Source organism: Caretta caretta, chromosome 26 (assembly GCF_965140235.1).
Source record: "Caretta caretta isolate rCarCar2 chromosome 26, rCarCar1.hap1, whole genome shotgun sequence".
Lineage (NCBI taxonomy): Eukaryota > Metazoa > Chordata > Testudines > Cheloniidae > Caretta > Caretta caretta.
The window spans coordinates 6,350,856-6,374,060 of NC_134231.1; the positions used below are offsets into that span (position 1 = coordinate 6,350,856).

Sequence of the window (23,205 nt, forward strand, 5' to 3'; positions counted from 1 at the left end):
GAGCACTTCTGATTCCATCCAGTAGATGGCATGCACGCACAGCCAATTAATCGTATCAGATCCTACAGAGCATCCCTCAGCCTGCCACCACCCCAATGCGGGGCAAGGAGCTACAGTGGGGAGGAAGGGGGAGAGAAATAACACAATCAGTTATCAATGAGACGAGGCACAGTTTCTTAGCACAGACAACATTGCCTGTGACCCTGGTGTTGCAAGCTGGCTCTTCCAAGGTAATGAATGCCGGTCTGTGAGGCCTGTGTGGGGACAGTGTCTACAGAGGAGAAACAGGAAGGGGGGAAAGGATTGTGTGAGCCTCTGAGGCCCCTATACAATCTCCTTTCTGTTGTCCTGCCCCCACTTGCACCCCCTCGTAGATCGTAAAGACAGCAGGAGCCATTCTCATGACCAGCCAGTCTGAGCTGCCTCCTGCCGGCTGGCCGGAGAATACCATCCAGTGATTCCTGCCTGCAGCCGGCCACCTGAGCTAGAGCAGAGCTCTTAGAGAGAAAAGGAGTACTTGTGGCACCTTAGAGACTAACCAATTTATTTGAGCATGAGCTTTCGTGAGCTACAGCTCACTTCATCGGACGCATAGTGTGGAAAATACAGAAGATGTTTTTATACACACAAACCATGAAAAAATGGGTGTTTGTTTGTATGAAAACATCTTCTGTATTTTCCACAGTATGCATCCAATGAAGTGAGCTGTAGCTCACGAAAGCTCATGCTCAAATAAATTGGTTAGTCTCTAAGGTGCCACAAGTACTCCTTTTCTTTTTGCGAATACAGACTAACACGGCTGTTACTCTGAAACCTCTTAGAGAGAGACGTCCATCCTCTTGTTGGGGACGGGGAATCCCTGGGCAGCCCATGCCAGCTGCTAACCACCCACCCCAACAGACAGGTGCCTCGGTGCCACTGTGACTGTCTCTCTTCCAGAGGCAGCCTGATGGGCCCCGTGACTTCCCCTTGTTCTCACTGCTCGCCTCAGCTGAGTTTGGTTCCTCTCCGGCGCTGAGGCCGGAGTGTGTGTGTGACGGTCATTCTCTGCTCTGGTCACTCTTGCCATTGGGTCATGTTTCCAAGAGCCGCTAGGTCACACGGGCGCCTGCAGGCCGTCCCCAGGAGCCAGGGTTCTCTGCTCGGTGTCCCCCTCTGGATCCCTAGTTTTGCACCTTTGACCTTCACTCCTGACCCTGTTCTTTCTTAGTTGTCCCCCGCGCTGATTTGGATCCCGGGTGCAGTGGTCCCTCCTGCACGGCTGGGGGAGGGGCCTTTAGAAGCAGAGGGGCTTGCACCCGCCTGCCTCCCAGAGCTTTCCAATAAGGCCCGTAGGAGTGATTTAGGCCCAGCTTGGCAAGGGTAGTTAGGGGCTTAACTTCAGGCAGGCATTGTGGCCAAGTGGCTAGAGCCCTGCACTGGGACTTGGGAGACCTCGCTTCTATTCCTAACCTGGCTACTGGGTAATCCCAGGCAAGTCACTTTCCTGCTCTCTGCCTCAGTTTCCCCATCTGTAAAATGGGGATGACACGGAGCTTCTTGGGAATGAGTGACAGGGGATGGATCACTTGATGGTGACCTGTTCTGTTCATTCCCTCTGGTGCACCTGGCACTGCCTGCTGTCAGGAGACAGGATCCTGGCCGAGATGGACCTTTGGTCTGACCCAGTAGGGCTGTTCTTATGGATGTTAGTGGGAGTTGGGTCCCCGCAAACCTCTGGGCTTCAGGCCCTGTGGGGACATGGGGGACCCTCGTTGCCTGAGTCACTGTTGCCAATGGGATGCGAGCTGCTGGGGCGGGTGCAAGCGCCCCGCTGCCCGGCTCGGGAGAGCCTCTGTGCCTGGGATCCACCCAAGGGACCGCGGGCGTCCCAGCCGGGCGGCAGGGGCGGGGCTGCGCCGCCAGGTGGCGCCGCTGGGCCGGCTCCAATTGTCTCATTAGCCGAGCGGGCGGCCCCTGGCCACGGGGCGGGAGGAGGCTGCTAGCGCCGGGCCGCCCCCGCGAAGGACACCGCGGGCCGGGCCGTCTGCTCGCCGGGCCGAGAGCGGCTGGGCTGGGAGCCCGCGGGCGGGGGCTGCTCGCTCCGCACCAGCTGCGCCCGGGCGCCCCGAGGTAAGTGCCCCGGCCCGGGCTGCTGTCGGGGTGCAGGGCGAGCCCGCCTGGGGCACGACTGTGCCCAGGGCAGCTGGGGGGCTGGGATTCCTGGGCTGCTCTGGCTCCTGCCCTAGGGTGACCGGATGTCTGGATATTCGGGACTTTGTCCTTATATATGCAACTCTACCCCCGAGTTCCCCGAAAAAGTCCCCACCTGCTTTCTGGTCACCCTACCCTGCCCCCCCAGCCCCCTCTGCGCTGGGATTCTGGAGGTGGGGGCGCCCGGGGCGCGCAAGGGGCTGCAGGCACACGCTGGGGGGCTCTCGTCCAGCTCTTGGGGCAGAGGAGCTCCCAGGAGGGAGCCCTTGGCCCAGCTCGTGGGGGGCAGGGGCAGGGGCTGCGGATGCTCTGGCCTCTCCTTGCAAGTGTTCTGGCCCCTGGGAGCGTCCCTGCCCAGCCGGCAGCTTCAAGCCTTGCCCGGTCTCCGGACTCTGATCCCTGCCTGCCGCGCGGCAGACTTGGAAAGCGTCGCTCCGGCTTTAGGGCTGCGGGGTAATGACAGGCTGCGCTGCTGTGGGGAGCCAGGGCAGGGGCTGGAGCTATTTTGGGACTGTCTAGTAAATAGCCAGTCTCCTCATGTGGGGGGAGGAGGGGACTGAGAGCACCTCGGCTGCAGGAGGCCTGGCTCCTCCTCACCCCATTGCCCCTGCTTGCTAACAGGGTGCTCGCGTGCCCCCTTGGCTGATCAAGCTTTGCCCCGGCTCTTTATTCAAAGACAGCCCCGTTCCCTGCTGCCCCGGCCTCCTGTTGCCACCCCTCCAATTGCCCTGCAGGGAGCTAATCCAGCCTGAGTACTGATGCCAAGGTGTCGTGCACCCGGGAGCAATCTCTCCCTCTGGGGTGCTGCCCACGTAACGCACGAGCCACAGGGCTCCCCCACGTGAATCGTTCCCCTCTGAAGGCAGCTCTCTGCCCGTCACCCAACACCGTGCCTCTCTACTGGCCTCTGGGTATGCGCCGGTCACTGGTGAGCTCACAGGTGTGAGGCAAGTCAGAGATGTTGGATGCCAAGAAGGGACCCTTTCTAGTGCTTTGTCCCATCTGGTTCTGAGTGTCACAAGCAAAGGGGCTCCCTGTGCCCCCCATCCAGCCTCTGGGATGGCTGTGTGGGCACTCAAAGGCACACAGGTCTACCCTGCTGCTGGGTGGGGTATGGTTTCAGCCCTTCTCCCACCCCCACTCATGGGGGCCCTGCTGGAGTCCAGAGAGGATTGCCAGGCACAGGGCATGTCTGTATCTGGTGTGTGTGTGTTTGCGGGGAGGCGCTTCCTACTGGCGCGGCAGAGCCAAGCACAGGAAATTCTTCCCAGCGGTTTCTCAAGCCCCTCTTTGTGTGCCTGGGATTTTTAAGATGTTTCCCTGACGGTTATGGAAGAGGTGTCGGGGCCAGCCGGCCGCTAGCCCTGCTTCCTCCCCCTCCGCCAAGCTGCATGTGAATCTAACCTCCCCGGGGAGGGGGCCTGCGTGTGGTGCAGGGATCAGGAGCGCTCGGGGCTGTGTCTGACCTATTGACTCCAGCCGCTCAGATGTGGGGGAGCGGAGCATCGGGTCATCCACGGGGCTGTGCAGTGGGGCTGTCCTCGTGGGTTAGGAACAACGCCGGGCAGATTGGTCCTTCGGGTGCTGGAGGGGACAGGGGCCTTTCTTCCTTCCTCAGTCAGAAGGGGACGTGCAAAGTGGGCTGGGATGCGAACAGCACCAAATGGGCTGAACTGGGCCTCCCCTTCCCCCCCCCCCGCCATGCTGCTGCCCGGATCCGACTCTTCATGTGTTCCTTGGGGTGGCCCCCCTGAGCTGCCTCACTGAGAGCCCTGGGCTGTTGTGCCGTCCCACCAAGACGGTCTCTTCCCACCCCAAACCACCACAGCCCGCCTTGGTGGGGGGCGGTGTCGGCACATGAAGGTGTCAGCTCAGCATCCTCTCCGGGGTGGGCTCGGGGAGCAGAAAAGCTTCTTCTGAGCCACAGGAACAAATGACTCAAACCTGTGGCTGCAAACTTCCTGCATTGTCTTGTCTCCACTTCCTGCCAGAGCTTGGCTCAGTAACCTGCCAAGACCTCTTCTGCCCCTCAATACTGACAGCTGCTCTGTCTCTGCTCCCACCATCTCCCTTCTGCTCAAGTTTAAGCGATCTTCTGCCATTGCACGGTAGCCATCTGCCTCTTGCCAGTCCCATGGCCCTCTCCTCTCCAACACGCACTCTTGACCAGCTCTTCTCCCGCCCCCCAATCCTCACTGCCTTGCCCGCAGCACCATCCTTGCTATCCATTCTGCCACCTCTCCAAGCCAGCTCCCCCAGGCCTGGCACTGCTCTCCCTTGGCTCCCCTGCCCTAGGTTCACTGCTCTCTGGACCCTGGCTATGTCTGGGTCCCAGCAGGTTTCTTAGCTGAACCTGGCTTGGTCCCCTTGTCTGCCCCAAGCCCTGCTGCGTGTGATTGCTCGCCCCCCATCCCCATAGCATGCTGGCTCACCCCACTGGTGTCATCCCACCTGCCGACGGCTCTGCCAGTGCACCCATTTTCTGGATTGCAAAAGGGCCTCAAGGTGTGTAGGGGGCAGCCTCAGAACGAGACTGATTGACCACCTGCAATGCTGGGTTAATGCTGGCACCATCCAGAGTCAGTGCCTTCCCAGTGTGCCTGATCCCTCTGCAGGGTGAAGCTAGAGCGTCCCTGTCCCTGTTCTCTGTGCCTTTTCCGGTTGGGCTGGGCAGTGCTGGAGCAGGCCCTGGGAGCCAGCAGCCTGTACCCACAGTGTATTTCTTTGCCTGGAGCCCCCTCCATCCGCCCCAGCTGCTTGTGGTTAGGAAAGGAAACCGTTGGCCTTATTGGCTGGTGTCAGGCCTGCAACGGGAAGGCAGAGGCTGTTTGCGCCAACCTGTGACAGTGCAAGACACTTCTCTGTGTCTCGCAGCTGCCCTCTCCGGAAGGAAAGAGCTGCCAGGCGAATGAACGTAGCGCGCCGATTGCCCTGCGAGAGAGGGCAGCGCTGGGACGACCCAGGGTGAGGGCCCCGGTTACTGCTGGGAAGCCCTTCTAGCTTTGATTTCAGGATTGGAGGAACGGGACTAGGAGTCAGGACTCCTGGGTTTTGTTCCTGGCTCTGGGAGGGGAGGGGGATATAATGCTTAGTGCTGTGAGGGGGTGGGAGTCAGGACTCCTTGTTCCATTTCTACCTCTGGAAGGGGAGTGGGATCTAGTGGCTTAGAGCAGTGGGACTGGAACCAGGACTCCTGGGTTCTGTTGCCGGTTCTGCCACTACCTGCTTTGGCCGAGGCAAGAAAGGATCTTTCTCTCTCAACCCTGGACTCCACAACAGCCTAAAGTGCTCATGCTGCTGGGTTCAGCTTGTGCCTTGCTCCTCCCTGAATTTCCTTGCCCCCAGCCCTGATACGCTGGTTTTATTCCATTTTCAGATCCTCCTCCAGGTGCTGCCACGCTGCCCATCCTGCTGCCGCTGGACTCGCCATGTCAATGACGGTGAATCTGACCGGCCCGGCCCCCTGGGGCTTCCGTATCACGGGAGGAAGGGACTTCAGGAAGCCTATCATTGTGTCCAAGGTAGGAGCATCCACATGCTGGGATTTGCCTGCTTGTGCTGGAGTGTGCTCTAGGCACTGGAACAGAGGGGCACTGGGAGCCAGGACTCCTGGGTTCTGATCTTGGCCCTGCCACTGAATCCCTGTATGGCCTTGCACAAGTGCCTTGGATGAGAAGGTGAGCATTGCCCATGCTCTGGAGGTGAATAGGTTTTGATGGGCTGGCAAGAGGAGTGGCTTGCTCGGCTGCGGCTTTGAGGATTTAGCGAACACTTCCAAATCCCAGGCGAGACAACCCGGGTTAACAGCCTTGTGCAGGCGTGTTAAACTGGCCGAGTTCAAGCTAGGCTCCCCTGAGGATGTGCCATGCCCAGTTAAACCCATGTCAAGGCACACTGCCTTGTCCAAGCTAGGCTAACGAGTGTTAGCGAACACCTTCCAAAGCCTAGTCTGGGAGCTGCCTGAGGGCGCGTCTGGGATCTCAGCGAAGGGATCTTGGCTGGTGGTGTGCAGAGAGAGTGGCAGCCAGGCCCCCAGCTGCCCAGGGCTTTGTGTTCTGGAAGTAGCTGCCGAAACGGGAGCCGGGAAGCCAGTGGAATGCCCGGAGTTATGGCTCTCCCTGCTAAGTGGCATGTGCTGGGCAAGCTGCAGTGGCTCATGGAGCCCCAGGTGAAGAGCAGCCAGTCCAGGAGGTGAGGTAAAGAACCCACAGAGAGTGGGAGGCTGTTCCCCAGCAGGATGCTGCAGGTGCGTTCCTGTGGGGATCTGAAAGGGGAGAGCCCAGGCAGTGGTTCCAGCTCCCTGTTGGTGTGGGGTCTGGCGAGTTTGATCCTGGGGTGAGCTCCCTGTGGGTTTCCCCATGGCTCCCTTGTATAATCTGGCTGGCTGTCACGCGTCTTTCCGCTGGCTTGCTGTCTTCTCCGTCCCCCTGTGCCAGAGCCACTTGCTCTCCTGTCGGCAAAGGGCAGGGGCTGCAGAGGAAGCCAGCTCCCTGCTGAGTGGGCGCGGTGCCAAGGGACCTGGGAGCAGATCCTGTTTACCGTCCTTGAGGAATCCTGCTCTGTGGGAACAGGCTAGAAGCCCCCGCGGCGCACGTGTGCGGAGAAAAACAACAAGCTCTAACTTCACCCATGGCCAAGAGGAGTTTCTCTCTGTTGTTGTTCTGGCCTTGGCCTTGGTGTCCACTGTAAACCTGGCCTCAGTCAGGGGAGATCAGGACAGGGAGGTGGGGCCTTCTGCCTCCAAGTCACCAGCTGGGACCTGTGAGCAAGCTGGCCGTGACCGAGAGCCCTTCCCGCCTCAGCAGAGAGGCCAAGGACTAAGTGGACCACAGAGATTCAACGCCCTCCCCCAGCCTTAGGGGTGGTCTCTCTGAATCAGGGTTTGGGGCACATTGGCAAGACAGGACTCCTGCTGTGCTGAACTGTGGATTTTCAGAAGCTTTTGTGCCCTGCGGCTTTTGCTCTGGCATCTTTCCCCAGCACTAGATTCATGTCACTTTATTGTCGATGGCGCAGGTGGCAAGGCCTACAGTTAAGATTGCTGGATGTTTTTCATTCTAAGCCCTATTTTTCCAAAGCCAAACTTTAAGCCTTCGGGCTGATATCGTCCAGGCTGACTGGCTGTCTCGGGCTGAACTTTTCTGGAAAGTTTCAGCTAAAACGGTTCAGCCGTTTCTGAGAATGGAATTTGCCTCACTTGTTGCAGAGGTTGGCAGGTGTGTCGTGAATGAGGCAAGGGGCTTCAGGAAGAGAAAGGATGGTCTCCTAGGTAAGGTGAGCGAACGCTGTCCTGGAGAACTGGATTCTATCCCTGCCTCTTGCCACAGAGTTCCTGCGTGATGCTGGGAAAGTCACTTAAACTGACATTTGTTTGACAGATGGTCAATAATTACGTGTTCCTCATTTTCTGGGTGCCTGACTTGAGACCAGATAAGCAGAAGTTTTGAGCACTCCCAGCGTTGCCTGAAGTCAGCTGGGAGCTGAGCCGTGAGCAGAAACATGCTACGTGTTGCTAAGTATGCTGAAATATCAGATGCCAGGCGTCTCAAATTGGACACGCAAAATTAGTTGGCAATTTTGGCTTTAAACTTTGTGCCTAGTTTTTGCACCTATAAGCTGGGGGGGGGGGTAATACCACCCCCTCGCCTCCTGGGCTCTGTGAATTTGTTAATTCATGTTTGCAGAGAATGAAGACTGCAATGAGAGCACTGTAGAAGAAGCCCACGAGGAAATGAATAATTCTGGACTCAGAGCAGGATTGGGATAGTGAGCAATACATCATGCATGGGACTGCACAGTGTTGGAGGGGGATAAGAGGAAATATTGCCCAACTTTGCTGAGCACTGTGCAGAGAGTAAGGCATGTAGTGTGGGGGGTGGGAGAGGGGTGTCTGGGGAGTCTCACCACTTGGAAACTCAGCTGAGTAGCAGTGTCCTCTGCCCCAGGTCTACTCCCTACACTGTGGCCCCATTTTGACAGCCGCTTCCCAAGGACTGTAGGGTATTTGGATGCTGTCTGATTTCCAGGTCAGGGATGGTTTTCTTCCCCGCCCCCACCCCTCCAAGTCGAGGTAGGATGTCTGGGAGAGAAAGCTCTAGGCCCCTGAGTGGAATGTAGGGCTCCTCTGGGCCAGGGGCGGGTGGCGAAATCGCAGGGTTTGGCCATCCCTTTGGGCTCATCCTCACTGCAGAGTTACCCTGTGTTACAGCTAGTGTGTTCTGGCCAGCTATGGGCAGGGCTGGAGGCTAGGCTGGAAGAGCTCCCACAGAGAAGCCAAGCTTGGGAAAAAGCTGAAGCTGGTATCATGGTGGTAGGTGGCCGTAAAGGCAAGCCCCAGGCAGGGCTAAGATTGGGCTAGTGTCTCTTCTGTTCAGAGCAGCTTGGGAAGGGCCCCCTGCTTATCTCCGCCTCCCCTCTCGCCGCTCCTTGGGCCAAGGTGCTGGCGATCCACCTGGGCGAGGGTGGCCATGTCTCCTGTGCCATGGTATGCTGGAGGTGGCTGGCAGGTCTCTGCCGCCGGCACTGTGCCTCCCCCAGGGCGGTTTGTTTCTCTGCAGTAATGCCTGGGTGTTCTCCCCCGCCCCCTGGCCGTGCAGGTGATTGAGCGCGGTAAGGCCGCTGCAGGGGACCTCCGACCTGGTGACGTCATCATCTCCATCAATGGCGACAGCACGGCCAACATGCTCAATGTGGAGGCGCAGAACAAGATCAAGCAGAGCTCCGGCCGGCTCCAGCTTCAAGTGGACAGGTGAGATCCGCCTGCCCGCGTCCACACTGTACTGTTCCCTCTTCCTCATCAGGGCAGGGATCTGCTCGGGGGGCCTGGCTTCACTATTCCCCCCCAGTCCCCCTGTGCTGTGGGAGCGCTGCAGCGTCTGGGTGGGGTGTCAGGGGTCTGTGTCAGAAATCTGGAGTCCTGCAAGTTCAAACTCGCAATCACTCCATCAGGATCCATCCCGGGCCCTTTTCATCACAGCAGCAAGGCCTACAGGGTAGAGCTGGGATTCATAACTCCTGGGTTCTCTTCCCAGCTCTGCCACTGACTCATTGGCTAGCCTTGGGCAAGTTACTGCCCTGCTCTGTGCCTCAGTTTCCCCTGCTGTGCAGTGGGGGATAATGATTCCTACCTCTCTCCCGGAGGGCTGGGGGTTAGTTAACCAATCGGTACAGCACTATTTACATCCTAATACAATATGCCATTACCAGGGCTCAGCCCTGTACTGCTCCTTGGTAAATGTCTACACCTCCTGCATGGACAGGATGTGGAGCAAGGGATGAGGGTTATTCCCCTCTGCCCCTCCGCGGTGGAAGCATGGGCAAAGGCTGAGCTCCAACCCCCTTGGTTTACATGGAGCAGAGACGTACAAGAGAGATCCGAGGCCTGTATGGGGGATACAAGGCTGGACTACAGAGGGGTCTTGCCTTAGTCTCTTTGCTACGCCCTGGGGACCACTGCTCTGAGATGCCGTGCCAGGCTTGATGCTGCAGCTCTGGCGGCTGGGAGGCATGCTGGGCATGGGGCTGTGGCTCCTGGGTGGGGGCGGGGGGCTGTGGCATGCTATTGGGGGGTGGGCATGCTCTGCTGTGGGTGGCTCTGGGGCAGGGAGAGGGGATCAGCTGTGCTGTGTTTCTGAGGCAGGGGCATGCTGGGTATGGAGCTGTGGCTCAGACAGCAGGCGGGGCAGGGCTGGAGTTCGGCTGTACCAGGCACAGTGTGTCTGTTCCTCCCTGCTTCGGGAGGCGCCATCTCTGTTGTTGGCCTCGGGGGCCTTTAGGCTGCTTCTGGAAACTAGCCCGCTGTGCACACGGTGGACCAGGCAGCTTTGACAGCTACTGCCCTGCAGCCCAGGTCTGACGGGTTCCAGTGAGCCTCTGCCCTCTGGGAGGGGCAGGTCAGGGGTGTCCTGTGACAGCCCCTTGCAGCATGGGGCAGGCCCCAGTCAGCAGAAGCTGCCTTGGGGGCTGTTATCCTCTGGGCTGTGGAGCTGGACACAACCCCCTCCCCTCCCCCCCAGGTGGCCAGGCTGCAGGAGAGGGACCCTGCGTGGCAGGTCTGTCAATCCAGTCAGCCCTGGGGCTGGCTCTCCACTACCCGCCCTGATTCACCTGCTTGGCCCAGATGAGCTGGCTGCATGTGCGACGCTTACAGTCTGAGCCAGACCCCAGAGGAAGGGGAGGCCGGGCGCTGTCTTTCCCCTGATAGGTGCACTGGAGCCAGCGAGTGGCCCCTGGGAGCTAGCTGTGCTGGTACGTGGCTTGGCAAGCTGGGTGGCTCAGGCTAAGCCTGTGTAGCTGGGTCCTGCCCCACTGGGGAGGTGGAAACTTTCTTTGCACTGTCTCCTGATGACTCTGACTGTCCAGAATGTGCAACCGTCTTTGCGGGGGGAGGTGATGGGTGCATCCTATAAATACCTCACTGCTGACCCGGGTGCGGCCACTTGCCAGCCTGACTCACGGCTTCCTCTTGCCCTCCCCTGCCATCTGCGGCATTCGCAAGGGATTGTTTGGCAAAGGTATCTGCCTGGCCTGCTGCCCCAGGCGTTGCACTGTAGGGTGAGGACATGCCTGGGAGCGCCAGGCAAAATCCTGGGCTGAGCCCCCGCCCTGCCCTGATCAGCTGCTCTTGCAGCAGGTCGCGTAGCCTGGATGCTCGCTCGCATTCCCCCCCAGCAGTTGCACGCTCAAATGCATGTGCGCACAAGCTTCCATGCAGTCACGCTTGCACAGGTGTGTGCAGCCTAGTTTCACCATTGCTGGTGCACGAGCTCCTGGGGAGCTGCCTGCCCAAGAGACCCCTCCCACACGTGAGAAGCCCCTTTCTCTCGCCAGCTCCCTTAGTAGTCTATCTTTCCTGGCTGCCTCTCTGCTCGGTGCTGCGTCCTCTCCCCCTCTCCAGCTGACTGGGACGTGCAGCGTGTCCTGATGAAGGGTGGGAAACCCTCATGGTATCTTGGAAGTGACCCAAAACCCACAAACCCAGCCGGAGCGGCTCAGGAGACAGCATTCCGCTCATTCCGGGCCCTTCGGCTCATCTCCTTCCCTTCCCCGCCTGCCCCGAGAGCCAGCCTGCTGTCCCTGTGCTCCCGCTGGGTCCCCAGGGTGGGGAGCCACGCCTCTCTGTCCCCTGGCTGCTGGCCCTTCCCCTCTGGCCCTTCATCTCCTGGCCTCTGCTGTACTACAGGGGAGAACAGCGCCCCACCTGCGTACCTTCCCCCAACTTACACACACTCACCCCGGGAACTGGCTCGGTCTCTCTGTGAAAGCAATGTCCCTTTTTGCTGCCACTGGGCATGTCTGCCTGTGTCTGGCAGTGGGAGCTGCCCCCAAAGCCACGCTCTTGTCACAGGGATGTCTGGCTAGGAGCCTGGGAGGCAAGCAGACAGCCGCAGTCTGCTCTGTGTCCCGCTGGCTGGGGCTAACCCCACATGGACCGTGGAGTGCTGGTCCCTATATTCTGTCCCCTTTGGGGCTGGGTCTGGGCTTCAGAACTCGAGAGACCCTTCCAGCCTCCTGCCCCTCTGCTCTCGGGAATATGGGATGTGGGGGCAGGACTCCTCTCGTCTCCCACCATCACGTTGCATTCCTATGGTCCAACTTGTACCCCTCCATTTAACTGCCCTTCATGAATTCCAGCTCCTGGCTACATCAAAGCCCCCAGCGGGTTCCTGTTGAGAGGGGGAGAGAATATAAAGTAGCCCTGTATTCCCCTCCTCCCGCCGCCTGGCCTCCGGGGCTGGTGCCGCATCCAGCACATCTGGGCTGGGACCAGGAGTAGGGGTAGAAGAAGTCCTCTTAACCCTTTGTCCTTCCAACTGTGCCTGGATAGGGAGGGTGCTGAGTGGAGCGAAGCCTCTGGGGTGAACTGAGTTCTTCCTCACTGACGGGGAGGCGTTACGGTAGCACCTCGAGGCCCCCGCTGAAATCAGGGCCCCGTTGCTCCAGGTGCTGTTCGTAGATAGCTCACTGCAGAATGGGCTGTTTCTTACCAGCCAAACAAACAAGATGGTGGGTTATTAATGTTACCCCATTGGACAGGTGGGGACTGAGGGGCTAGGGGTCTTGCCCAAGGGTGCAGAGTCTGTGGCGGAGCAGGGAGTAAACCTTGGGTCTCCTGTGTCCCAGGCCTGCGCCCCCAGCTTATCCTTCCTCTGCTTTCCCAAGGGGAGGGTAGTTACTGCAGGCTATCAGACACAGTATGCCGAGGAACATGGCCTCAGGGCAGGGCACAAGAGGGGGTAACTAGCCAGCTGCCTCCTCTGGTCCCGGTTGTCATCCCAAGGCCCCAAAGGTGGAATGGGGGCCAGTCAGGCCAGTCTCTCTCTCTCCCTCCATCTCCTCTCTTTTTCCATTGCACTCAGGTCCCCGTTGTTCTTTCCCGGACAGACCAATGGTGAGAGCTCCCCAGAGATGTTGGCCATGAGGTTCCAGGTGAGACCCTCCCCACCAGGTCCTTCCCCAAACCCTGGGGAGAGTGGAAACATCCAGCACCACCTGGCAGCGGGAGTCCCATGTCTTGGCTCCAAGCCCTGCCCCTGGGGGGGGGGGAAGGGGATGCTGTGCCTGTTAATGGTCCTGGGCCCTGATTTCAGGGCATGGCTGCCTTTGCCCACCCCAAGGCCTCTCCCCACACAAGGGTCCTTCCCGCTCAACCCCAAAGAAGGGGGAGCGATGGGGAGCCGGGCCATCCTGACTGGTGTGTGGGGTGGTTCCATCCCCCTGCCCGCTTGGCTGACAGTATCTTTCCCCAGGATGTTGTGCGAACCAGGGATGACAGCCAGGGCTCGGTGAGGTCCTCCTACTCCAGCCCGGCATCCCTCAGCCCCCGGCCCGGCAGCCCCTTCTCATCCTCGTCACCCGGGTACCGGCCTGGCAGCCCTTACAGCCCCCAGAGGCCCAGCCTGCCCTCCGAGGGCAGAGTGGAGATGGTGGTGAGCAGCCGCAGGTAAGGCCCAGAGCCAGGGAGAGGTTGGGGGTGGGGTGGGTGTGCCACGCATCTGGGTTTGAATGGCCCAGGTGTGGGGGGCTGGCAGGGTGGAGGCGGTGGGATACAGCTGACCTTTTTTTGATCCCCCTGTGAATGGGTTTCCCATAGACTTTTCTCCCCCTTTCAGCTTCCAGTCTCTGGCCAGTTCTCCCAGTGTCTTTGAGGATCGCTCCCCCTCACCCTATGGGCACCAGCGTTCAGGCAGCAGACAGGTGAGCAGGAGGGCGCTGGGGTAACAGCATCCCAGCTGCACAGCGTTCTGTGTTGGGGAGGATCCCCCCCACATCAAGCTGGGGTGTGATGCTGCAGGGGGCAGGTGTTGGTCTCGTACCCTGGGGACCTGGCATTGTGCTGGGGCGGAGGTATGTCTGTGGGGGAGAGTCTGAGTTACGTTGTCTCTTTCCCCTACCTGGGCCGCTGCAGGAAGCCTTGTGATGCCCTGTGTGGGGCCAATGACACAAGCTCCTCCAATTCCCGCCCCCCAGGGTTTGGGATGCTTCGTCTCTGAACGCAGGGCTTACGCTGTCAAGGGGGAGCGGGGCGCCAGAGGCCCAGCTGGCAATTCCTGTCGCTGGCTGTCCCTTCTTTGTCAGGTGGGGTAACTGGACAGTCTCACCCTAGCAAAGTCCAGTCTGTCTTCGCAGTCCTGCTGAGCTCTCGGCCCCAGCGATATCTTGTGGCAGCGAGTCCCACAGGCTAACCACCCATTGTGCAGCAATCTGAAACATGCTTCCCTTCGGTGTCACTGACTGGGGGGCTCCAGGGGAGGGCCACTGCCTCCCCTGTCCTACTCGCGGCCTGTCCATCTGCACCAGCTCTTTGCCACCTCTCCCTAGGCCCCATTCAGTCTCCCAGAGCCTGTCTCTGAACCCCCCTCTCCTGGGATATTTTTCCTTGGGGCATTTGCCCCTTCCCCTCCCAGTGCTGGGTCTGGGTGCAGGTGTATTTGTAGGATTGGGGAAGAGCTCCATTGTGGCAACAGGAGGGGATTTTACTGCCGGAGGGGGTCGGGGTGTTCACATCATCCCTTGGCGCTGTGACTGTCCTCTTTTGGTCCATCCAGCTTTGCCCGCCGCCTCCATGTTCCTGCCCTGCCCCGGAGGGACCCTCCTGGCAGAGTGAGGCCTTTGGCCTCCGTGTTGCCCCCGGGAGGCCGTGCGCTGGGCCCCGTTACTAAAGCAGCCGGCTGCCCGACTGTAGCCTCCCACTCCGTCCCCGCAGGCAGCAGAGCACCTGGCGGAGGATGTTTGCCTGTTTCTACCTGGCGTCTCCGAGGCAACGACTCAGGGCTGGGGAGGGAAAACCAGTTTGGGGAGATGCTGCTGCTCTCCCGTGGGCATGCAAGGCAGGGACGCTGGCAGGGGAGGCTGCCTCCACAAAGACACGTGGTGGGTCCTGGGAGCTTCTGCTCTTCCCTGGAGGAGCCGCTTGCTCCATTGCCTCTCAGGGCGGGGGGGAGAGGGGGCGCTGTTCAGTCTCTGTTCAAAGCTGGATACTGCCTGCCCCAGGGCCCCAACCCCAGCCCTGGGTGCGTGTTCTCTGCCTGCTGATAGCCAGGCCCCACTGGTGCCACAGGTACAGGGAGTTCAGGGCCGGTGAGCTGCAGCCCAGCGCCTGAGCCACGAGCCCCAGGTACCCGTCCTGCCGGCGCTCAGCAGAGCCCGGCTCCAAGGGGCTGCATCCCCCGGGGGCGGTGGGCTCCGCTCCCTGCTGCTCACTCCTGGCTCCGGGTACGTCCTTCCCTATCCCGGAGGTGCATGGGCAGTGTGGCCCAGGCCGGTTGCAGTGCAAGCCCCCAGTCGACTTTCTAGCCAGACCTACACCCAGGGGTGAGGTGCTGGGAAGCCTCTGGTCCACCAGGGGGTCTGGCTCCTGGACTCTCCCATAACTTTCCCGTTTCCCTTTCCCGTGGGGACCTGTTCTGTGCGCTCCGGTGGCGTAGGGCCCGGAGCCACATCCTAGCGCACCCCACTTGGCACCCACCGGCATTTTCTTGGCTCCCGTCCTCTCCAGCGTGTTTCTACTGGGCGCTGCTGCTGCTTCCTCCTGGCTCCGGCTCCGTGGCAGCCACTGGCTCCGAGGGCCCGCTCCCTCCCCACCCTAGTTCCCTTTATTTTCTTGGGGCTGGGGATATTTTTCAAGCCCAAATTGGGAAGCACGGTGGCCCTGGAGCGTGGCCTGTTCCAGCTGGCAGTGGGCTCAGCCCCGGCAGGCCCTTGGCTTCCCCTGCTTGTTTGTTCTCTCATTCCTTCCCAGCATTTATTTGCTTTGGTCTCTGGGCCCTGGTGAGCTCCTCCCTGCCTGCAGGCCACACCAGAGCTGGGGCCCTGCGGGTGGGATCGGAGATGGGGAGATGTGACCCCACTGGGCGGGAGATGGGCTGGGATGCTTTCCGTGAGCCACGTGGCTCAGAGGCAGCTAATCAGCCCTTCCTAGCAGCAAACAGTGCATCCAGGGCCCCAGAGGCGAGACCATCCCCCCAACCTGCCTGTCTCTTGATTCCCTCCCTCACCTGATGACACCCCCCCCAAGGGTCTGTCTTTGGGACGTTTGCTCGAGTTAACTGCAGGGCCTGGCACGTTGATACGGCCGAACCTTGCTGCGTTGTGGGAGCTGGAGTGTCGCTGATGGGAGGAGGGATGCTTAAAGTTCAGGTGGAACTGCAGGGAGAGTCTCTAAGGGATTGATCAGGGCTGCGGCTCTGGAGCCAGGGAAGTTGCTATGCACATGGCACAGGTACACGCTCGTGGGCTCTGTGCTTGGCTCCTTGCCGAGATCTGAGCCAGTCAGATCCCCTGCCCCTGGGGAAGGGGAACAGACCCCTCTACTTTCCTCCTTGCAGGGAAGGCTGAGCAGCTGGGCTCTGCTGGCTTGTGGGGTGTGCTCTGTCGAGTCTTTCTCCCAGAAACATTTGCTTCCACTTATCTGGGGTTTTGCCTTTCTTGTGGCTCCAGGGCCGCTAAACAGGAGCAGATGCCGCTGGAGGAGCGTTTCTGTGCTAGCAGCAGACAGGCTAAAAATAACAGGCTTTTCGGGGGGCGGGAGCGCGTGTCTCCTGGATTTGGCCAGAGCTGACCCAGAAATAGGCATGCTGAGCAGGGGCACAGCCCTGGCAGATAGGGTGCTGGGCAGCACCGTGACAGGGAGGAGAGGGGCATGTCTGCCTGGTGCTGCGTACCTGGCTGGTCCTTGCAGAAAGGAGCCAGGGCTCTGGCGGGAGTGGGGAGCAAGCTGGGAGGGGCGCTGTGCTGGCCACGTTCCCCTCCGCTCCCCATGGAGGGGGCAGGGTCTGGCTGGCCTTGGCACTGGCTTGGTGGGGGCAGCCAGGGACCCCTTCCAGGGCCTGCTCTAAGAGGGTGTCACTACCCAGAGCATCCTTTGCTTGCCCTGGGGTGGAATGAGCATGTGCAGCTCACCGCATGGTGCCAGGATGCTGGAGCCCTAGCCCCTAGAGCAGAGCCTCCATCTCCCCTGCAAGCTGACGGGGCATCTGCCTCTCCCAGATCCACCCATTGCCCACTTCCCCCAGCAAGCAGAGCCCTCTCTGCACTGCTCATGCCCCCGCCGGGGGCACCCAGGAAACCAGCCCTGCATCTTGGGCCAGGGCCATGCGGGACAAGGAGAGCATTGCTGTGTGTGTCTCCCCAGCCAGGAGCCGCCTGTCTGAGGGGTCCCCTTTGTTCCGCTGGGAAACGCTCCGGCAGCTGGAGGAGATGTCTGGACTGTGGGTCAGGGGCGTCCTCTAGTGGCCGGAGCATGCAGTGCAGCCCTGGGTGAACGTGAAAGAGCCGCGCTCTTGTATCCTGCGGGGTGAAAATGGGGTGGACCTGTTGAGTGTCTGCACAAAGCATCCCTGCCCTGCGGCATCCGGCTTGCTAGTATCCACAGCTCCACTTGTCCCTTGCTAAGGCATCGGGACGGGTGCTGTGGCCCAGCGAGCAGAGCTCTGGCTTGGGAGGGCTGAGCCCCCCGAGTTCTGCAACCCCCGGCTGGCGTGGCTGTCTGGCTCTACAGCCTCAGTCAGGGTCTGGCTCCTCACGCTCCCTCCTCCTCTCTCTCCTGTCTCAGGAGCGGGGCAGCTTCTGCCACCCAAGCAGCTCTCCGGTTGCAGCTCTGCCTCTGATCAACCGCACACCATCCCCTCTCGGCCCTTGGGAGATGGGGGGGGTCCCGGGCAGGGCCTCACCCTCGTACAGCCCCCGCAACAGGTAAGCCTTGCTCGCCAGCTGGGTCCTGGGCAGGGAAGGGGGTGTGATCCAGCCCAGAGCGAAGGATGCTGCGGGGAAACAGTCTGTGACCCACAAGGCTCCAGGGGAAGTGAGACATAAGCCAGGCTATCAAGAGGGCCTGCAGGATGCTGCCATTTGGGGCGAAGGGGCATTGGCAGAGCCGTGCCAGCCCTGAACTGATTTGGAGAGTGAAGTGTGTGTGTGTGTGTGGGGGGGGGGGGGCTCAGGTTGAGGTGAATCGCCTCAGCGGGGCAGGGAGGGGGCTGTAGCTCGAGACTGAGGCACATTGCGGGATCTGGCTCCAGAGAGGGGTCTCTTTGGGTCTCCCCTGAGCTGGGAGATTGAGGGTGAGGCTGTGGGGGTCAGTTTGGGGGTGAATAGCCTGGGGAGACTGGGTCTGGTTTGGGTTGTGGGGGGCAGGCTGGGACTGAGGCTCTTCACCAGAGCGTCCTGTTCCTACTGCCCCGCACCCCTTGCTATTCTAGTCCCACAGCCCTGCCAAAGCACCTCTGTCCTGACCCACGGCACCCCCTGCTGCTCCGCTGAGCTCTGCCAAGGCCCTGCGCAGGCTGGGGGCGGGAGGTGGTGAAAGGAGCCGAGCGCTGGAGTAGCTGAGAGTGGGGCGGGGCACCTTTGGAGAGAACGGGCCCTGGCTGAGAGGGGAGTTGTGGGGTCAGGGGAGCCCTCTGGTCTGCTGGGAAATCCCTGCCCAGTGATCCCAGGCCCCAGCCCAGGGCGCCATGCAAGGGTTAACTTGGCTGACGCAGGTGTGCGTGGGAAGGAGCAGGGCAGACCTGGGCGTCACCCTGGCCAGGGAGTGTCAGTACCTTGTCAGCACAGAGAGCTGGAGACTGGGCCTGCAGAGAGACCGAAGGGGCAGCAGGCTCGCCCTCTTGGCTGGGCCCGGGGGTAGGTATTTGGGGAGGGGGGTGAATTACCAGTTCCCAGCCCCGGGGGAGCTGGCCATGTGTATGGGATGCAGGGTGCCGGCTGGGGTGTGGCCCCGGGCTCCCTCCATGGAGGAAGTGCAGAGGCGTGGGCTAGAAAGGCACCCCCCCGAAGGCCTCAGGTGGGACGGGGTGATGGGCACAGAGTTGTCTGCACCTGGGTTGAGGAGTTGGCTCGGTCAGTGCAGCTCAGCTGCCGGGGTCCCTCCTCCCTTGGGATGGGAGTTGCAGGTGTCTCATCCTGGCTGAGGTCAAGGGGGGAGGGGGATCCTGCCAGTTCCTCCCTAGGGATGGGAGGCCGTGGCCCCAGGGGCCTCTTGGGATTAGGGGGTTAGCAGTCACCTCTGGGTCCCCAAGCTGGTACGCTGAGGGGGTTGGATTGTCTGAACACCCTGCCCGCGGCCAGGCTGCTGCTGCCTTGGCACAAAGGGGATTCGCTTGCAGCTTCGGCAGGTGAGGGGACCTTAAATTCCCCTTGTGTTGGGATGGGATGAGCCCCCTGCTCCTTTCTGGAGCACCGAGGCTTCCAGGTGGGTAGCTGCGCGCAGTGGGTGGTTAGCAGGGCTGGTTGGCCGGGATCTTGCTCCCCACCCCACAGCTTGGGGCTGGATGCCTGGGGCTGGACATGGCTAGGAGCTCTGTGTTCTTCAGCGGGGCTGCTATACACCAGGGCCTGCTCTCTCTGCAGCCTGGACTTGGAGCCGGCCATGCGGCGCTTGGAGGAGGACTCTGAGGTCTACAAAATGATGCAGGAGAACCGCGAGATCCGGGCCGCTCCGCGGCAGTCCAACACCTTCCGCCTGCTCCAGGTGGCTCTGGAGACTGACGGGGGAGGTGAGCAGAGGCCAGAGGGAACTGGGGCGGAGAAGGGAGTGGGCAGGAATCCAGAAGAGGAGAGCAGAGGGGCCAGGACAAGGGCAGGGGTGTAATAGTCTCCAGGGTTTGGGGTTGTGCATGGATGGAAGGGTCAGGGTGAAGGGGATTAGTCTCTGGGGTCCAGGGCAGTGGGCGGGGGGGAGGGGGAGGGTCTGTGGACATGGGAGTGCATCCTGGATCCTAATGTCTCCCTTGCTCTCCTTTTCAGTGGGCACCGCGACCCCCTTTCCCAGCCAGCTGTCCCCCAGCTCCCACAAGCCAGTCACCAGCTCCGTGGCCGGGGTCCAGAAGCTTCACACGTGTGAGAAGTGTGGCACCGGCATCACGTGAGTGTGGCTTATGCAGGGGAGGGAGACTCTGGAGACCCTCAACCTCCTTTTGGGCTGACGGCTCCATTTATCCCAGGATTTCTGCGGGGGAGGGCCCAGTCGGAAACTCGCAGCAAGCCTGGGCTGTCTTGTCCTTCCAGCCCCCAGTGCCAGTTCCCGCAAGCAAGGTCTCATCTCCATGTGGCAGGAGAGGGTGTCAGCCTGGTGCTCACAGTCCAGACTCCTGGGTTCAATTCCTGGCCAAGGGGGAGCAGTCCAGGTGGGGAGCAGCCTGCCCCTCCCATCTTGCTAGATGGGGGCGCAGAATGGCTTTGGCAGAATACAGAAGGCTGATGCGCTGGTATAGCGATGAGAGTGCAGGGGCTGGGAGTCAATCTCCTGGATTCTATCCCCACCTCTGCCACCAACGCCCTTTGCAAGTCCTGGTCACGGTCTGTGCCTCACTTTCCCCCGTCTGGGAAGGCTTCATGAATGTCTGCAGCATTGGAGCTGGGGATCCATCCTTCTCCGGGCTCTGGGGCAGTTCAGACCCACAGACCTGGCAGCTGGAGTCCGTGTGCCTTTACTGCCCCTTTGCTCGTTGAAGCGTGGCTAGGCATGGGGCTTGGCTGCCTTAACCCCTCGGGACGAGGCGCAGGTGCACACGTGGTCGCCCTCCTCTGTGCATCTCACTCTGTGTGCACAAAAAGGCTTCCGGGGCTACTCTTGCTCTCGGCTGGTTACTGAAGCAATGAGAGCTGCTCCAGGTGCCTGGAGCGATGCCATGGTGAGCAGCCTTAGGCTGGAGTTCAGAGGAAGGTGCCTGGGTCTTAGGGATGTCCCCACAGAGCAGGCAGGAACCCGTTGCTTGAAGGGCTTGGCCGTAGCTTGGGAGAATGGAAGGCGGAGCTGACCCTGTTGGGATATGAAGGGGGAGCCTGGGGGCAGTGGCGTCTGGAGATCTGGGACGCTGTTGGCCAGCTCTCCCTCCCAGCTGACCGCGTCTATGCTGTCTCCCGCAGGACCCAGGCAGTGAGGATCCAGGAGAGCCGCTACCGTCACCCTGCCTGCTACGTCTGTGCTGACTGTGGCCTCAACCTCAAGATGCGGGGCCACTTCTGGGTGGGCGAGGAGCTGTACTGCGAGAAGCATGCCCGCCAGCGCTACCAGGGCCCCGGGGAGGGCGCTGCTGCTGCCACGGGCATCTCCTCCAAGTCCTGAGTTGCCCACGAGAGCATGGGGCCTGGGGCTCCCTGGATCTGCCCCCCACACACACTTCCCGGGGCTTCCGCCAAGCACAAACGCCACCTCCCACGCTGGGAATCTTACTGATGTGTCCTGCTTTCAGCCTCCCTCGATTGGCTGCCAGGCCCTTGCTCCCGCTGCTCCCCAGCCCATCGGCTTCGCTGCTCTTGTTGCCTGTGGCCAATTGAGAGAGACCAATGAGGGAGCCTGCTAGGTATAGGGTAGGGGGTGGGAATGGGACAAAGAGTGGTCTTTTGCCTCTAGGTCACCAGTTGGAATCCAGCTCCCTCTGCTCAGACAGTCCCAGCTGGTGGTTGTCCAGCTGCAGAAATGAGCTTGTTTGGTTCTCCACCTGTTTCTTAAAAGGAGTCTGGCCTAAGGGGTGCCCAGCTGTGGGAGATGCTTGCCCTGTCTTCGTCCTGCTCAGTGAGCAGAGGGTTCAGACTCCAGGGCTGCCGGCCCCGTACCTCTCACCAGGGCACCTCCAGGACACAGAGACGCGCTGTAGGACGGCTGTATCCCCTCTTTCTCACGATCACTGCCAGGAGCTGTGTGCGCGTCTGGGTGCAGTGGGGAGGGAGGGGTGGCGCTCACACACTTAGGTACTGGGGGCCTTGCAGGGGGGAATGGGTTTGGCACAGCTTTGTACACTGACTTTGTAAAGCTTCTCTAAGGTATTAAACCAGATCTCTATATAAAATATAATATGTGTGTGTATACATATATATATATATATATATATACACACCTGCCCCGCACCCGCCCGCTCCTGTGTGTGGTCTGTGAATGCAGCCGAGAGGGAGGGGGAGCATGCTTTTTCCCAAGGACCAATGGGGCTTAAAGGAAGAGGGTGCGTCCCACCCACCTGAGTCAGGATAGAGATAGACAGGGTTGATGGGGAAAATCTCCATTCCTATCAGAGGGGCACACTCTGGAGGTGGAGGAAATGCACCTTCCCATTAGGGATGCAGGGGGATGCTCTGGGGTCTCTCCTTCCCATGATAGAGGTTGCGCAGGGCTTTGAGTCCCTTTCTGTATTCTGCCAAGCTGAGGGGGGTATGGAAGGGGGCACCTCTAGTCCCAGGGGGTGATGCAGAGTTGGGAGGCTCCGTGGCCAACCAACCAGTTAATTGAGCGGTCCGGGGAGATTTCCAGCCGCAGTGGGTCCTCTCGCTGCCACCAGCTCCGAGGGGGAGGTGAGGTGAGGGCGGGCGCCCCAGGCCCACGGGAGCCAGGTCTGCACTGTCGTCACAGCCTAGGCGGGGTGTTGGCAGAGGTGTCTGGGGGGCCTGGTTGGGCGTGTTGCTCGGAGGTCAGGGGAAGGCCGCAGCGCCTGGGCTGATGGATCCCACTGCACAGTGCAGTGCCTGCTGTCACCTGCCCCCTTTCAGAGTGCAGTGTGGGCAGCTGGACGCTGGAGGGCAGCAGCTTCCCTTCAGCACCTTGCACTGACTTGGGACAGTGCAGCCAGCTCAAAGCCTCCTGGGCAGGTGTGCGTGTGGTTGTGTGTGTGTGTGTATGATTGTTTGCAGGAGAGAATGCCCAGGCTGCTTGGGCAGCAGTGCATTGTGGGTGAGCTTGGACCAGGGCCTGAGGCAGCTGTGCCCTGGCCTGGCAGGTCCCCTCGCAGCAGGCAGTTGGGTGCATGTGCAGAGGAGGGAGCTGGTTAGAGCAGGGTTGACCCACGGAGCTTTGCTCTTGCAAAATCTGTGGGCTCCTCTGGCAAAGGGCATGGCTGGGGAAGGGGCAGGCAAGCTGCCCTCCCTGCCCAGGTGGTGGTTACCTGACGGGGGCCCTGCGCTGAGATGCAGAACAGCGCTAGCAAGCGGGGCTCAAAGGCTGTCCAGTCCCATGGGGCTGGGTGTGTTCTGACCCTGGGGCGAGCCCCAGGCCAGTGGCTGCCAGATGCACAGGAGGAGGAGGCAGGCAGGCCAGCGCAGGACCTGTGCTCCAGCCCAGCTGCTGGAGGAGAGGCCACAGGTACCAGTGTGCCCATGTCTGGTGTTCCCTGGGGCATTATTATCCTGCTATACCAGGGCACCCTCAGGACAGGGTGCAGAAAGGGTCATGGGGTGGTCATGGGCAACCACCCTACAGATACGTGCAGACCCTCGTGGAGCACGTAGCCCTGAATGCTGGCCCCCTGCCTGGCTTGGTACCTGCGGGGGCACCTGCAGAACCAGCCCTCCCCTTCTCAGTCCACAGAGATGAGACCCTTGCCCAGGTGATCTGAAGGAGCATTGCCCTGTAGGGGGGCTGGGGTGCCCAGCCCCGCTCTGCCAGGGGGACGGAAGCAATTGGGCAATACCCACTGGCCCTGGGGGAGCAGCCCAGCTGTCGCCTCCACCTGCGCGTTTCAAACAGCGTCTGCAAACTGCTCTAGGGACGAGTGACTTGGAAGCAGCTGAGGAGCCTATAACTTG

At 60.7% G+C, this 23,205-nt stretch overlaps 1 protein-coding gene across 3 annotated transcripts; it reads left to right on the plus strand.

The window, feature by feature from the left end:
* The first annotated feature begins 1,984 nt into the window (after window positions 1-1,984).
* On the plus strand, window positions 1,985-21,487 carry PDLIM2 (PDZ and LIM domain 2). 3 transcript variants are annotated; one of them, XM_048829259.2, is made up of 10 exons: window positions 1,985-2,112; window positions 5,570-5,714; window positions 8,790-8,941; window positions 12,552-12,621; window positions 12,942-13,135; window positions 13,305-13,389; window positions 17,246-17,385; window positions 19,042-19,187; window positions 19,438-19,555; window positions 20,560-21,487. In XM_048829259.2, the coding sequence occupies exons 2-10, from the start codon at window positions 5,622-5,624 to the stop codon at window positions 20,756-20,758; spliced, it is 1,197 nt and encodes a 398-aa protein (XP_048685216.1). In that variant the 5' UTR covers window positions 1,985-2,112; window positions 5,570-5,621; the 3' UTR covers window positions 20,759-21,487. The 3 variants fall into 3 exon arrangements, with proteins under 3 accessions (XP_048685216.1, XP_048685215.1, XP_074979514.1); XM_048829258.2 differs by lacking the exon at window positions 1,985-2,112 and adding an exon at window positions 5,050-5,157; XM_075123413.1 differs by lacking the exon at window positions 1,985-2,112 and adding an exon at window positions 5,408-5,429.
* The last annotated feature ends 1,718 nt before the right edge of the window (window positions 21,488-23,205 follow it).

What these genes read in the sequence shown, in the direction of transcription:
- PDLIM2 (XM_048829258.2), top strand. Translation starts at nt 5,102, where the DNA reads ATGAACGTAGCGCGCCGATTGCCCTGCGAGAGAGGGCAGCGCTGGGAC. An exon ending in TGTTGGCCATGAGGTTCCAG is followed by an intron (nt 12,622 to 12,941) that starts GTGAGACCCTCC and finishes ATCTTTCCCCAG; the next exon opens with GATGTTGTGCGAACCAGGGA. An exon ending in TCGTACAGCCCCCGCAACAG is followed by an intron (nt 17,386 to 19,041) that starts GTAAGCCTTGCT and finishes CTCTCTCTGCAG; the next exon opens with CCTGGACTTGGAGCCGGCCA.